The sequence below is a fragment of the Podarcis pityusensis genome, assembly GCF_964106645.2.
Source record: "Podarcis pityusensis genome assembly, chromosome: 2".
NCBI lineage: Eukaryota > Metazoa > Chordata > Lepidosauria > Squamata > Lacertidae > Podarcis > Podarcis pityusensis.
In genome coordinates, this window is record NC_138029.1 from 58,703,143 (window position 1) to 58,717,062 (window position 13,920).

General features: G+C 44.8%; 1 protein-coding gene across 11 annotated transcripts in view; it reads left to right on the forward strand.

Moving 5' to 3' along the window:
• The first annotated feature begins 13,161 nt into the window (after positions 1-13,161).
• The window catches only part of TCF7 (transcription factor 7), a 115,357-nt gene continuing 114,598 nt past the window's right edge, over positions 13,162-13,920 (forward strand). For 3 of the 11 annotated variants that reach the window (XR_013983438.1, XM_080997205.1, XM_080997211.1), the window contains exon 1: positions 13,172-13,725. Coding sequence is in view for 10 of the 11 variants with exons in the window: in XM_080997205.1 (XP_080853331.1) it covers positions 13,444-13,725 (282 nt within the window). In the remaining variant the exon portion in view is untranslated. Of the gene's footprint in view, positions 13,726-13,920 lie in introns of all 11 variants that reach the window. The other 8 variants (XM_080997212.1, XM_080997207.1, XM_080997213.1 and 5 more) reach the window with 7 other exon arrangements.

Here is a 13,920-nt window from a genome sequence, read left to right on the forward strand (position 1 = left end):
CCTTCTGAGTAGTGTTCTGAGCACCCACCCTGTGGAATGCCCTCCCACCAGATGTCAAGGAAATAAATAACTCTCTGACTTTTAGAAGACATCTGAAGGCATCCCTCTTTAGGGAAGTTTCTAATGTTTGATGTTTTATCATGTTTTTCGTATTCTGTTGGCTGTTTTTAGTATTCTGTTCCCCAGAGTGGCTGGGGAAACCCAGCCAGATGGGTGGGGTATAAATAATAAAAAAAAATATTATTATTATTATTATTATTATTAAACCAAATTGAGTTATTAACTCATCAGGTGCCAATTTAATAATCTCCAGAATGTTATAATGGTGGGACCTTTCCCCCCTTATATTTGCCTTAAGTAATTTTATTTGTTATTGTTAGGGTTGCCATCTCTGTTTTACCCTGACAGGGTTCTGTATCTTTTGACAGTTACAGAACAGGAAATAATGAAGAGTTGGCTGTCATTCAGAAGCTGGAGGAACTGAGCCCCTGTCAGGGACAACAGTAGCAGCAACACTATTCTTGGGTATAAAACTGAAATCCCAAGTGCACTGTGTTACCTATGAAAAGAAAAGAAAAAAGTCAGACGTACCATGTGCCTACATTCCCCAAATTTATAATAGCTAAGCCACCCTACCCACCTCCTGGCACTTCCTAATTATAACCAGAGGAACAGTCATGGCTGCCCCTCCAAGGAATTATGAGAACTGTAGTTTGTTAAGGTTGCTGAGAATTATTGGGAGACCTCTATTTGCCTCACAGAACTACAATTCCCAGAGTGGTTTTAACTATCAATACCTCTTCCCTAGGACCTCTGGGAATTGTACCTCTGTGAGGGGAAAGTAGAAAAGATATTGTGGCATACTCTTTGGACCCCAGCACATAGTTTGGGAATCTCTGCCTAGTACAACCAGAGAACTGACAAGTTCATGTGCCTCAGGATCTCAGGCGCCTTGGTGCCTATGAAGGTGAGCTGGAAACCAAACAAATTCAATTGTACCAGTGGAATTCAAAAGCTCTACCCTCAGGAGAACCCTTTCCAAAAGAAAACAACAGGTCCATCCATCAGAGGCAAAATATCAAAAAGAAACCTGTTGAAGGAAATGTACTTTCCAGAACTTTAGCATAGTGGAGCTGATAATGAGGGTTCTGCTGTGCTTGTCACAGGAAGCGAATGCTCCACATTCTCCAGTAAGAAGAAGAATGCAGTTGAGAAAATCTCCCAGTGTCATTTAACCCCACACTCTATCCTAACTCGGCTCCGGGTACCGTTTCCTCTGCAGGCTGTAATTTACTAAATCCATCTGCTGCGTTTTGGAAATGCTGCCTTTCAAGGGTCTGATATATAACAGAAGGTCAAAGAGCGACGCAGGCCCTCTCATTTTGAAGCAACTTGAAAGAAAAGAAAAAGGAAACTTATATTTAGGAATAGACATGATTAACTAGGGGAAATCATATTAGGACATTCCAATAAATGGAATAGAATAGCTTTTACCTCCAATTAAGCTAACTGTGCTTCAAGGAAAAATATTTATATACAAATATAAAAAGCTAAGGAATGCTAAGCTTCACAAAGATGAAAGACTTCCAACACATAATTTATGTTTAGTTTTTTATCATCCTTAAAAATACCTCTATAAATGAATGGGCAATCAGACCTGATACATTTCTTTTGTCAATGCATTTTACTTCCTTTTGCCCGGATTTTTTCCCCTTAAGAAACCTGTGATTGATCAGCTATTAACTCCTCTCTTACAACTGATTATCCTCTGCCTTTTAATTTCCACTAAGAATGCAGCTCTTCCTATTATACATTTTATGTGCATATACTAAAGCTGCAATCTTGGGAGACTTGCTATTCCCACTTAAGTCTCGGTGAAATTAATGGGATTTAGGTCTGCATAACTCTGGATACGGGATTATGTAGCCTTGAATTTGCATTGGCGGTTTGATTTTTAAAAGGGATGTACAGCAGACAGGGGTTTTAATTTCTATCAAGCCATCTTCTGTGGGCGAGAGCAGCTAAAGATAGGGTTTCTCATAACTCTCTTAGATGGAACTGTGGCTCTGTTCAACTCAAGCACGCACATTAACTTAATTAACTGAACACCAGCAGCAACAAAAGGTATTACCTTTTCTACCTTCATTCCACTCTTAATCACTGAAATAAAAGCTGAGACTTACACATTATGGCTATTGTGTAGAAGTTGATTCACAGAGCTGTCCATCCATGGCTGTGATGAACATCGGATGTTGCCATACAGCAGGGATTGCTGACTTTGTATGCTCTGGACTATAACTCCATTCATCCTCAGCCATTGACCTTGCTGGCTGAGGCTGATGGCAGTCATAATTCTAAACATCTGGAGGGCACCACATTGGCTAGCCCTGTGCTATTGTGACTAATAGTGCACCTCCCCAGTGCTTTCTACCTGAGATCCTTTAACTGAAGTGTGAACTGAATCTGGGACCTTATATATCAGGGATAGATGACCTCTGGCCCTGCAGATGTTGTTGGACTCCAGCACCTATCATCCTCAGTCAGCATTGCCAATGGTCTGAGGTGGTAGGAGTTGTAGCCCTACAACATCTGGAGGGCCCCAGGTTCTTCATTCTTGCTATATAGGAAAAGCACTGCAATCATCACACAAAAAGCATTGCAATTATGGGCACCTCATCATTAAAGTTCAAACCTCCGCCTCCCACCACAAGTCTTGAACTGGGAACTTTCCGCTTAGTACGCAAGGCTCAAAGTACACATTACATGGAGTAATGTCAAGGAAGAGGTTCCTAGACAGTCTCTTAAGAACTGTGTGGAGTATTATATCCAGAACTGGATCACTTGTGGGAGAGGGCATAGGGAACAGCATCCACGTTGTCTTCAAGGCCATCTGTGAGATGCAGGGAGTCAGTTGCCCCCCCCCAGCACCAGCAGCAAGCTGGCTGCTAAAGAGTCAGTAGAACAATGCCCAATGAATTGTCTACAGCCAATTCCTCTGAACAGAATTTCTGATTTAAAACAACAACATAGTAAATTCACTGCTGTATGCCAGAGGTGCTGTTGCAACTCAATCCCACTTTACTCCTCTTGATAACTGGTAGAGAAACCCCCTTGCCGCTAAGAATATTTGGTTGTGTGTTGTTTGTGGCATACACAGCAAGACTTGGAAGTCAATTTCAAATAAACGTTACTGGGCTATGAGGTTACCTCCTCCCCCCCCCCCAAAAAGCCCCCACATTTTAATATGATTGCACAAGAGGACAATTTAGATTTTGTGATGGGGCGGGTGGGGAGAGAAGCCCAGTGATGACACATGTATTTAACACTGCAAGTCTCCTTTTTCCCCTTTCAAAAAAAGGCGAGCTGGCAAGCAGCCCTGGGTCTGCTCATTTGCCAGCAACAGATGTCTGCACACATACAACACTTTTTGGAGCAACATGCAGTCCGAGCATGTAGCTCTAAAAGCCCTATTTTGAGTGGTATTAAAACAATTGCTTTTGCAAGCAGTGTCTCCAGGGTCTCTCTGTAAATGTGGATCTTTACAACTTCATCCATTTTCTTTAAAACCCATTTTGCCATTTCATAAACGACTACAAGCATATATAGTCACACCCTAGTTAGATGCATCTGTTCTGAGCAGATCAAATAAACAAACCGTCCTTAGCATTTTGCTTTTCAGACTCCTCTTCTGGAAATGTTGAATCACTCTTTCCCCAGGTTAGAAGTCTATGCCCTGCTAAATGCATAGATTTGCAGAGGCCAGAGTTTTATGTTACTCTTTTCTCGCAGACAGTTCTTTTCCCCTTTCCACTGTGAGAGCCTCATCCACAAGAAACACTTACGTTCCCTTCCCTCTGTCGGGGTTTTTGTGAGCCTAGGATTGTAATGTAGTAGCTGAATAACTGAAGGATGAACTTAAAAGTCCAGAGTTCATATCTTGCCCCTGCTATGAACCCAACAGTTAGCCTTAGGCAAGTCACTCCTCTCAGCTTCCATGCATATTTTCACTACTTAGATAAAAATGCTGACCTACCTTGCAAGAATGTTGTGAAGAAGAATGGCACTAAACCAGGAGGTGGAGACACAAAGTAGGTGTTCACAGAACAATGCCTATTAGACACAGGGAATGTGGCCTTTCATGCAGCCTCCGGGACCCTCCCCAAGGAACATCCCTACCCAGGCAATATACTTGCCTCCTTGAGCCTCACCCATAACAGAGACCACCCTGCCCCCGTCCAATTGCCTTTGTCTAGCTGGAATATGTTCTTGACAGTGATAATCTCTCTTGCTTGCTGGATAGCGCAGTGTTTCTCAACCAGTGGGGCACACAAACAAGGGGCATACAGAGATTTGTGAGGCTGTTTCCTTTAAAAAATGCACAATAGAAGTAAATAATAATGATAACCAAAATTGTGATATTCCAATCCTGTTGAAATTTCAAAAAGATAATAATTAGGGGAGCTGAGTTTGAAAGGGGGAGTGGGGTTTTTATGTAGGCTAAAAGAGGCCAATGTGTATATATAAACCTCTGGCATTTTAATGGTTGGGACCTGTTGTCTTGACCTCTTCTTCCCTTTTCTAGCCTTGTCCAACACTATCATGCAGCTCTCAGATTGCCCACAAGGAAAGGTGGTCCTTTTCTGAAAGAGACTTTCCACCCCTGCACTAGACCAGCTGGCCCTCCTGGCAGGGCTGCCGACGCCCCAGTCGATGTGCTTCTTCCACCACCCATTGCGCTTTTCCAACCAGGCCCTCCTCACCTTCTCTTCACAGACCCAGTCCTGCTGTGTCTCTCCCACTTTTAGTTCTCTTCCCCATTTGACTCCCTTCCTCTGCTCCTCCTGGAGACTAAAACATCCACCAGGACTTAGGTTGCAACCAGAGGCAATAGTGGAAAACAGCATGCAGGAATAGCATGCAGGACAAACACACGTCTTCCTCAGCAAATGCTTAAAGTTGTTTATTAGTTTGCCGAAAAGAGCATATTTAAAAGTTTGTACTTCAAAGGCGCTCTACTGGGAATGGGAGAAAGAAGCCCTGGTGCTCAATCCACCAGGGAGCAGCTTGTTTGATCTCTCCTGACTCCCCTTGCTCAACACCAAAAGAGTGTGCATGTTGGTGACAGAGATTTGGTCTCTTTGGGGGGCAAAGCATTTCTACAGGGAAGGTCCACCCCAAGAGAACTCAGGCATGGGTGTGCTAACCAGAAAGGGACAGGAGTTCAGTCAATCCCCCGCAAACAAGAAGCTTTCCACCTGCATTGCTGGAGTCCTGCTATTTGCATATGCTGTTACACTTCTTTCAGATGTGGGACACAACTTAGCCGCCTGGAATTATACTTTGCTCCTTGTGTTCCCCCCGTTTTTCTGGTGCCACAACATGCTCCCCCTGATTCAAGGTAAGAGTCTAGGTTATAACTGAGGGAACGAACACCATGTACATTCTCAGAAAGTGGAATGATTTTTACCTGCCAAAGGATGTTTGCCAGACATAGGGCCAAGGTAGCCCTATAACTAGGAGCTCCATCTCTATAGGGAAAGCCCATCAAAGGCATTTCAAATTAGCAGGAGTCCCAGCAGCAATGTCCCCATTTGGAACCTTCCTGGCCATTGCTTTCATCTTCTTCTTCTCCATACCTCCTGATGATGCTGCAACAGCTTCTCTTGGCTGCACTTCTGTTCTCATATTTTGCTTTACAAGTATGGAATCCTGCAAACTCTGTTTAAAATCAGGTGCAAGTTCTGCCATCACCAGGAGGTTGGTGCCAAAGACTGAACATTCTGTACCATGTTTGTTCCACCAGGTCTAATATCACCTCCCTCCCCCTCTGCACTTTTTTTGTGGGGGGCAGAGTTAAAGAATGTTACATAGACAAAATCCTTGTCTTTACATACAATTGGCCCAAGATGTCACATAACTATGTTTTTCAGTTCTCAGTGCTTAAAGAGACTCAATCTTTGCTACAATTCCGTGCCTGGTCCTCATATCTGTTGGCTCTCTGGTTTGGATCAATATAGTTGCAGGAAAATGATGTTTCTTAATAGTTCATATGTGTCACTCTCTTTAATGTTATATTAATTAATCTGGTTCAATTCAGAATTGTTAACATAATTTAGAATAATGCTCAATCCACTAAAATGCCTTGAACCAGCACATGATCAAGAGCACTTTGCATGGATTCTGGCCACACCGTTAAAGCACATTTGAAGCACTTTCTTCCCCTCAAAGGACTCTGGGCACCACAGTTTGTTAAGGGTAGCTGGGAATTGCAATACTGTGGGGGGTAAACTACTGCGCCCTTCATTCTTCGTGGCAAAGAATGTGTTTTGAACATGCTTTTAAGGTATAATGTGTGTACACTGTACACAGCCTTAGTTAAGTTATTCCAGGAAAAAAAAAAAACTTGCTCTGCTAGGGCGAGAATCCTGCTAGATCAGAGTTGAGGTCCATTTAGTCCAGCACTCTTCATCCCACAGTAGCCAACCACGTACTTCTGGGAAGCCACAAACCTTTCTGTATAAAATAAACTCAAAAGTGGCTTACGGTAAACAAAAATGGCAGGGAGGGGGATTCAGTGGCCCTCAACTGGACACCAGCCCTTGCCAGCATGGCCAATGGTCAGGCATGATGGGAGCTTTAGTCCAACAACCACTAGATAGCCATTGGTTCTCTGCTCCTGGTTCATGGGTCTATACAGCAACATCAGTTCCTATTTGAAAATATGTTTGGCAGGATATGCTCCCAGGCTGTATGCACTTGGAAATTAGCGCACACACAAAAGCATTTCTACAACCATACCAAGCCCCATGTAGAAGGGAAGGGCCGTAGGTCAGTGGCAAAGGGTTCGAGGTTCAATCCATGACAGGTCCTGATCAAAGGATTAGGGAGCAAGCGATGTGAAAATCTTTCTTTCTTGAGATCCTGAAGAGCTGCTGCCAGCCAGAGCAGACACTACTGAAGCAGATGGACAAAGCATCTCAGCACCCCATTTTCCCTGGTTCACATAATGGGTTGAACTGAAAACAATTTCAGTGGCAACAGGCAGGTGCAACTTAATTTGTCTGGATTCAGTTCGGCATATTATAAAATGAGAGCATCTTTTTCCCTTTGCCAAATCATTGGACATTATATGGGACCAACTGCATTGTGCTGATGAATTCCCCCCTGCCCCTACTACAACAGATCCCTGAGCAGGCACAGCTCACATAAAACCCCACCTTCCAGGTATGTCTAGGATTTCCCAATGTGAGGCTGCCTGCACTGACATGAAAGTGGGTGTTGCATCAGTATCACATTGTAGTGCTGTGGATCAGCATCAATATTTCTTTGCCACCTGCCTTTTTTATCTTAAACTCACCACCCTGATACCTTCACTGATGCGCACATGCTTGTTCTCTTATAAATGCCATCTAAAATGGTTCCAGATTTCCCACGCCTGACAGGGTAAATAATGGCACAGACTAGAAAATTACAGAGACTCCCAGTATCAGCAGAACTGCTTAGTTAAAGAAGAAGAAGAAAAGAATTTGCCTTACTTATTTTGTGTCTCCGAGCACCATTTACAGTCAAAATGTTACGAGACAAGTAGTCGGTCACTCTTAAGCATATCCGGCAACAGCTGTCCTCTTTTTAATGTTTGAGGAAGAAGAAGGAGATAAGCCATGCCAAAGGAACAAAGACATCAGAAATTTTTGTTTTGTTTAAATTCATAGTTGGCAGCATAGTCTCCAGATTATTAAAGTGGAAAAGCTAGATTTATTTAAATCACCTATGCAAGTCAGACAATGTAATGAAGATATTTAGTGCCAAACTGGTTCTTTGGGACTTTTTCCATACAAATAATACAAATCAGCCTCTGACGTTCCATGCAGATATGATCTGACAAATGCTCCAAGCTCCTTGTTTTACTTTGATGTTGCTCCAATAAGATATCCAAGAGTTGGTTTTTCTTTTTTCTTTTTTCCCCAAGTGTAACCATTTTTATTTTGGACTATGCACGTTAGACATTAATTAACATTATATGTTTCATGTCAGGGACGCGGGTGGCGCTGTGGGTAAAAGCCTCAGCGCCTAGGGCTTGCCGATCGAAAGGTCGGCGGTTCGAATCCCCGCGGTGGGGTGCGCTCCCGTTGCTCGGTCCCAGCACCTGCCAACCTAGCAGTTCGAAAGCGCCCCCCGGTGCAAGTAGATAAATAGGGACCGCTTACTGGCGGGAAGGTAAACGGCGTTTCCGTGTGCTGCGCTGGCTCGCCAGATGCAGCTTGTCACGCTGGCCACGTGACCCGGAAGTGTCTCCAGACAGCGCTGGCCCCCGGCCTCTTGAGTGAGATGGGCGCACAACCCTAGAGTCTGTCAAGACTGGCCCGTACGGGCAGGGGTACCTTTACCTTTATGTTTCATGTCTAAAGGACTGATTCTGGTAAAGTGATTTAAATCCCATGCTTATGTTATTCCAAATTTGGATATTAAGGCTGTAATCCTGGGATGGGGACCCTTTGGCTCTCCAGATGTTGCTGAACTCCAGCTTGCATCAGCCCCAACCAGCAATATCTGAAGGGTCACAGGTTCCCCACCTTTGCTGTAATCTTATTGCAGTTTACCTGGGAGTAAGTCCCATTGAACTCAGTGGGACTTACTGCTGAACAGACATGCATAAGATTGTGCAGTAAGACCATGTTGATCATGGGGTAATCCACAAATCCATTGCTCTAAAGCAGCTCCACGGGTGTCAACAAAGCATTCATGTTACATTGCTTTCCTGCATTACATTTGTTTGTTTGTTTTTATGGGGGGAAACCTGCATGGGTGTGGTTTACAGGAACACTCCCATGCAATTAATTCATTAACAAGAGAAGCAGCTCTCAAGGATGCTGCTGCATTTGTTCAAACTAGCACACTGTGTTGAGAATCCAGACAAATAAAATGGACCTTTATTGTTCCAGTTTCTTAATTCCCAACTTTGCCACATGCCCACCCTTCATAACAAAGCAATCTAGCTGCACTGTACAAAATAGAAGTCAAGTCGTTGAGCAGAAGTTTACTCAAGAGTAAAACTCAGTGTGTTTCACCTAAGCTTGGAATCTTGGGATTTACTTCCAAAAAAACAAGTTTAGGATTGCACCGTTAACTGCAGAATCACCCTAAGCATTTGGACACTTGTGCAGGGGGTGGGGCTCCAGTGCTGTGTGTTTCCAGCATTGATCCTGTCTCTTCCATGTCTTACACTATGTGCACATTACAGTTTAGTGCACATTGTGTGCTGTTGGTTTTTTTACTGCTTCCTAATTGAACCTGCACATTCTTCACTCCTACTCTCTCCTCCCCTTCCCCAAGCTGCTTCTTTGGCTGCCAGAAACTGGGGGGTTTTTTGTTTTTTGTTTTGGGGGGGCACATATGACTGCCCAAAGGATGGGGCTTGTCCAGCTTTAACTTTCTCAAAATTTTCAAGACACCTTCTGTGATTATGATGCATCCTCAGCCTTCTCTTTGAAGCCAAGTGATTTGGGAATTAAAGCTTTCTTAGATGCTTGTTTTTATTTTCATTTTTTTCGCTTGCCAAATATGTGCCTTGAGTCTTGAGTCGGGATAAACATTTTGTAATTCAAGAGCCACTTTGCAGAGGCATGCGGGGGGGGGGGGTTCAGATTAATGATAGGTGCTCAGTTTTAGGACTACTTTTAAAACTCATAAGTTCCATGTTTTTGCTTGAAGTCTCTCAAAATGCCTGTGCTGATATTATTATTATTAGTAGTAGTAGTAGTACCATAGTATCATTATTACTGAAATGGATTATTCAAGTTCCTTTTCGTTTTGTCTCCCCTTGAATATAAACTGGCTTTATCTATGTTACTTGGGGTCTTCAGTCTATTAGATCTGTGTCCACTAGTAATGCGCTGGATAAAATATTTGCTCTGTTGGAAGATTATGTGATATTTGTATTCTAAGCCTCACCACAGTGGGTTTCTTTAAATAGAAGCTATACTTTACTCCTAAATTGCTTAAGGCAAAGGAAGCAGAGATGATGTTTATGAATGTTTAAATGCAAATGGAACTGAGAGTGAATGCTATGCTAGCTAACATCAAAGGCTCACCAAAGACTCTGCATTAATGAGCCTCTTTGTTTCCTGGATCACAGATTACAACAGGTTTCCAACTCATTGCCAAGGTTTTATCTCCATTTGGGAGGGCTGTAAATCTCAGACGACTCGCCCCCCCCCCCCGCACACACCAGACACACACAAACCAAGAGAATCGTCTGAAAAGAGGAGGGAGAGAAGTAGCATTTTTTTTTAATTCTCCCATCTCGTTTCCTTTTGACTGCAAACCGAACTACAGTATGTGAAACAGCGAGGACTTTTCCAAACGGGATGCGGATTAGTCCTGTTTAAAGTGCAAAAAATGTTTCTTTAGCGTGCTTCTTCTGGACGAGACACACGTCGGAGGCAACCTCGCCAGAAGTCCAAGCAAAAGGGCCACGATTTTTTCTGCCCCACGGAGATCAAACTCAGCTGCCTCCAAAAACCTGAACTCGCCTTCGCTTACCCCCTTTTAAATGTGTCCTCCGGATAAGTCATTAATCCGACAGAAAGGCTACCCCTTCTCCATCTCCTCCACCCCACCCCGCCCCAAAAAGAAGTCCTCAAAAGAATTTTGATATATTGGTTTTATTTTATTTCGGAACTTTTATTTCTGAATTTCCTTTTCCACAGCTGAGCACGACCTTTTCACAGAGCGGAGGTGCTGGAGGTAATTGAGGTGTTGAAACTGACAATTACGTGCTATGTTGCGTGTTAGGAAGACCCATTTGCGTGGAGCCATGCAAACCGGAGACGGAAGATCTGTAAGGCTCAGCGCGGCCCTACCCAGCCTCTGAGTGTGTGTGAGAGAGAGAGAGAGAGAGATTTGCATTCGCTGCTGCTTGAAAGCCTTCCTGCCTACAGGAATGTCTGATATAGAAATGATCTGGAAGAAACTATTTCTCCTCAAAACTACCAAAACATTTGGTGCCCCCACCCCCACATCTCCTCCTAATAACTCCCCAAACTGGAGCGTCTGGTATTTTGGAAACTCTGGCAAAGAACATGCCTACTCACAAGTCCCAGTAAGTTCAATTACTATTTCTCGGGGGGGGGGGGAGAGAAAAGTGACCAAAAGTGGCTTAAAAAACCAAACCAAAACCGAGTGTAACAGGAAAAACCAACGAAACCAACGCAACTATAATATTGTAAGCTGTATATAGACTGTATAAAATACAGTCCCGCCCCACTGAAAGGCCACAAATCCCTAAAGCCAATCGGACTAAGGGCCAAAGGCCACGAAAAAAAGGAAGCTTCTTGGCTCGCCCTTAAAAATAAAGATGGCGCCAGGCCACCCCTTGTCGGGCAACCTGGTGATCTTTTGGAAACCTGCTCCTCAGAGAGGGTGTTGGGGAACTGATATATTGTCGAGATTCCTCCTGATGCCAGTGGAGTTTCTGGAGTAGTGAAGAAGTTCCACAAGTCATCTATAGGCATCAAGGAGATTGGCCTTCATTAAAAATAGAAATAAATCAGTGCAAAATGGGTCCAGATTCGGCAAGTCCTGAGGAAATCAGCAAAAGAAAAGTTGGTGGGAGGAGAGAGAGGGGCAAGGGAGCCGTGACTGGGACACGTCCAGAGCATGGAACTAAGTCCCACTTGGTTCCAATCTACAAGAAAAAATGTGCATAGGATTGCAGGCTTGGCCGGAAAAAAATCGGAAGCCTCCTTAATCAAATCCCTATGTTGAGTTTTCATGTTGTTTTGTGTTTAATCTTAAAAACCCTTGTTCAATTAAAAAAGTTCTGATTCTTCATTAGGGAAATAAAATGCAACATAGTAAAGACAAATGAGGCTGCAGTCCTGCTCACACCTGTATGAAATCTTGTGCCTTTAGAAGGAATTTGACTTCCAAGTACTGTGCTTGTGCTTTAGGATCTGTTGGCAAGACAGGTGTGGTTTCCTGAGAGGCTCGGTGCACTTTTTGTGAATATTAGTTTAAAGGACCTGATTTCAATCCAAAGGACCCGCTAACCGGGACATCTTCTGTCTGACTACTTGGAAGTAAAGCTGGAGAGGAGGTTACGCCCAAGTCACAGCGCAATCCTAACCATGTCTACTCAGAAGTAAGTCCTATTGAATTCAAGTGGGGTTAGGATCACAGCCTTGCAGCGCAATGCTCATTTTCTCAGAAGTACGGTAAATCCTACGCAGTTCAATGCGGCTTGTTCCCTTGGCAGTGTGTTTAGGATTGCAGCCTTAATAAACATGAAAGTTTGAAATATTGAAGCATTGAGTTCGATAGGAATTCCAAGCAATCGAAGGGGGGAAATCCGATTTATACTATACATGGTTCTTAATGATGGTGGTGATGATAACCATTTCCATTAGCTTGCACGGGGCAATTTCTATCATTACTACCATATTAAAAGTGTCGGTATCGGCAACTAGCAAGAAATTGTGCAGCCCCGCCCCCTTTCATTTGATTGATGACTTGCCCTATCACAGGGGTTTCATTTCGCACTGATTTCATCAGTTCCAACCTGCGTCTTTATTCAGAAGTTAACTCCCACTGCGGTCAATGGGACCTGTTCCACAGTAAATTTGGAGAAAGCACACACGTGTGTTTGTGTATGTATAGATATGGCGGTGGGCGCTTCACTGGAAGACAAAAAAGCCTCTTTTGCTGCCTTTTTTGCTGCTGCTGTAGCATTTGGGAAGCGGCACCTTCTTCCTGACCCCCTACCCTACCCTACCCCTAGAAGTGAGGCGGGCTTTGCATGCCTGTAATGGGGCATCTCTCCCGGAGCGGGCTTGTAAGAGGAGACGGGCGCTGTCTCTTTAAGGCCAGAGCGCGTCGCGAGGAACAGAGCCTCGCCAACCCCTCCCCGCCGCTGTCAATCACCCGGCGGCTGCTTTGATGTCGAAAGCCTTTGGCTGGGGCTCTCTGGGGCTCTCTCCCTGGCTCGCGCACTTACGGGCGCTCACTCTCTCGAGCGCTCCGTGCCTTTCCCAGCAGAAGCCTCTGGCGCTGCCGTCGCCGGTTTCGCGCCCAGGCAGGGCTGGCTGCTGCTACTTAGTCAAACTTTCCTGGGGCTGGGAGGGAGGAACGAAGCAGACACGGGGAGAAGAGGAGGAGGAGGAGAAGGAGGTGCGGGCTGGTCGCTGCTTTAATCCCTCCGATCCCTCCGATTGTCTCGGTCTCCCCTCGAGTTGCCGGCAGATTCCCTTAAAAGTAAGGAGAGAGGGCTGCTCTCCTCGAGGGGCGAAGAGACCAGTAGCTGTATTTCAAAGCGTCCCCTCCTCCTCTCCACGCCCGGCCTTTAATATATATCTGTAAATCCCCCAGTCGCCTTTCCCGACCAAGAAGTTCTCTTGTTGGTGGCGTGGCTCGGGCTGGGGGGGGTGGGAAAGAAGGAGAGACAAAATGCCCCAGCTCAACAGCGGCGGAGGCGATGACTTGGGAGCCAATGACGAGATGCTCGCCTTTAAGGACGAAGGCGAGCAAGAGGAGAAGATCCAGGCCAACGTCTTCACCGAGGGGGATCTGGCTGACCTCAAGTCATCGCTGGTGAATGAGTCCGAAAGCACCGGCGGCGGCGGCGAAGGAGGCGGCGGCGGCGGCACCGGTAGCAGCAGCACCACCAGCAGCAGCCAGACTTCTAACGCCGCGGCCACAGTGGCGACAACAGCAGTAGCCCATTCCGAGGTGAGAGAGGGAGACCCTCGCTACTCCGCATCACAAAGGGCTTTCTGCCCCTCCGCCACCTTCTTATTCCCCCTGGTTATTACAACGAGCTATAAGCAGGGGGAATGAGCAATATATATATATATATATATATATATATATAATCTTTTTTTAAAAAAAAAATATTTCCATCCAACTCTGATCACCCTTCTCTTT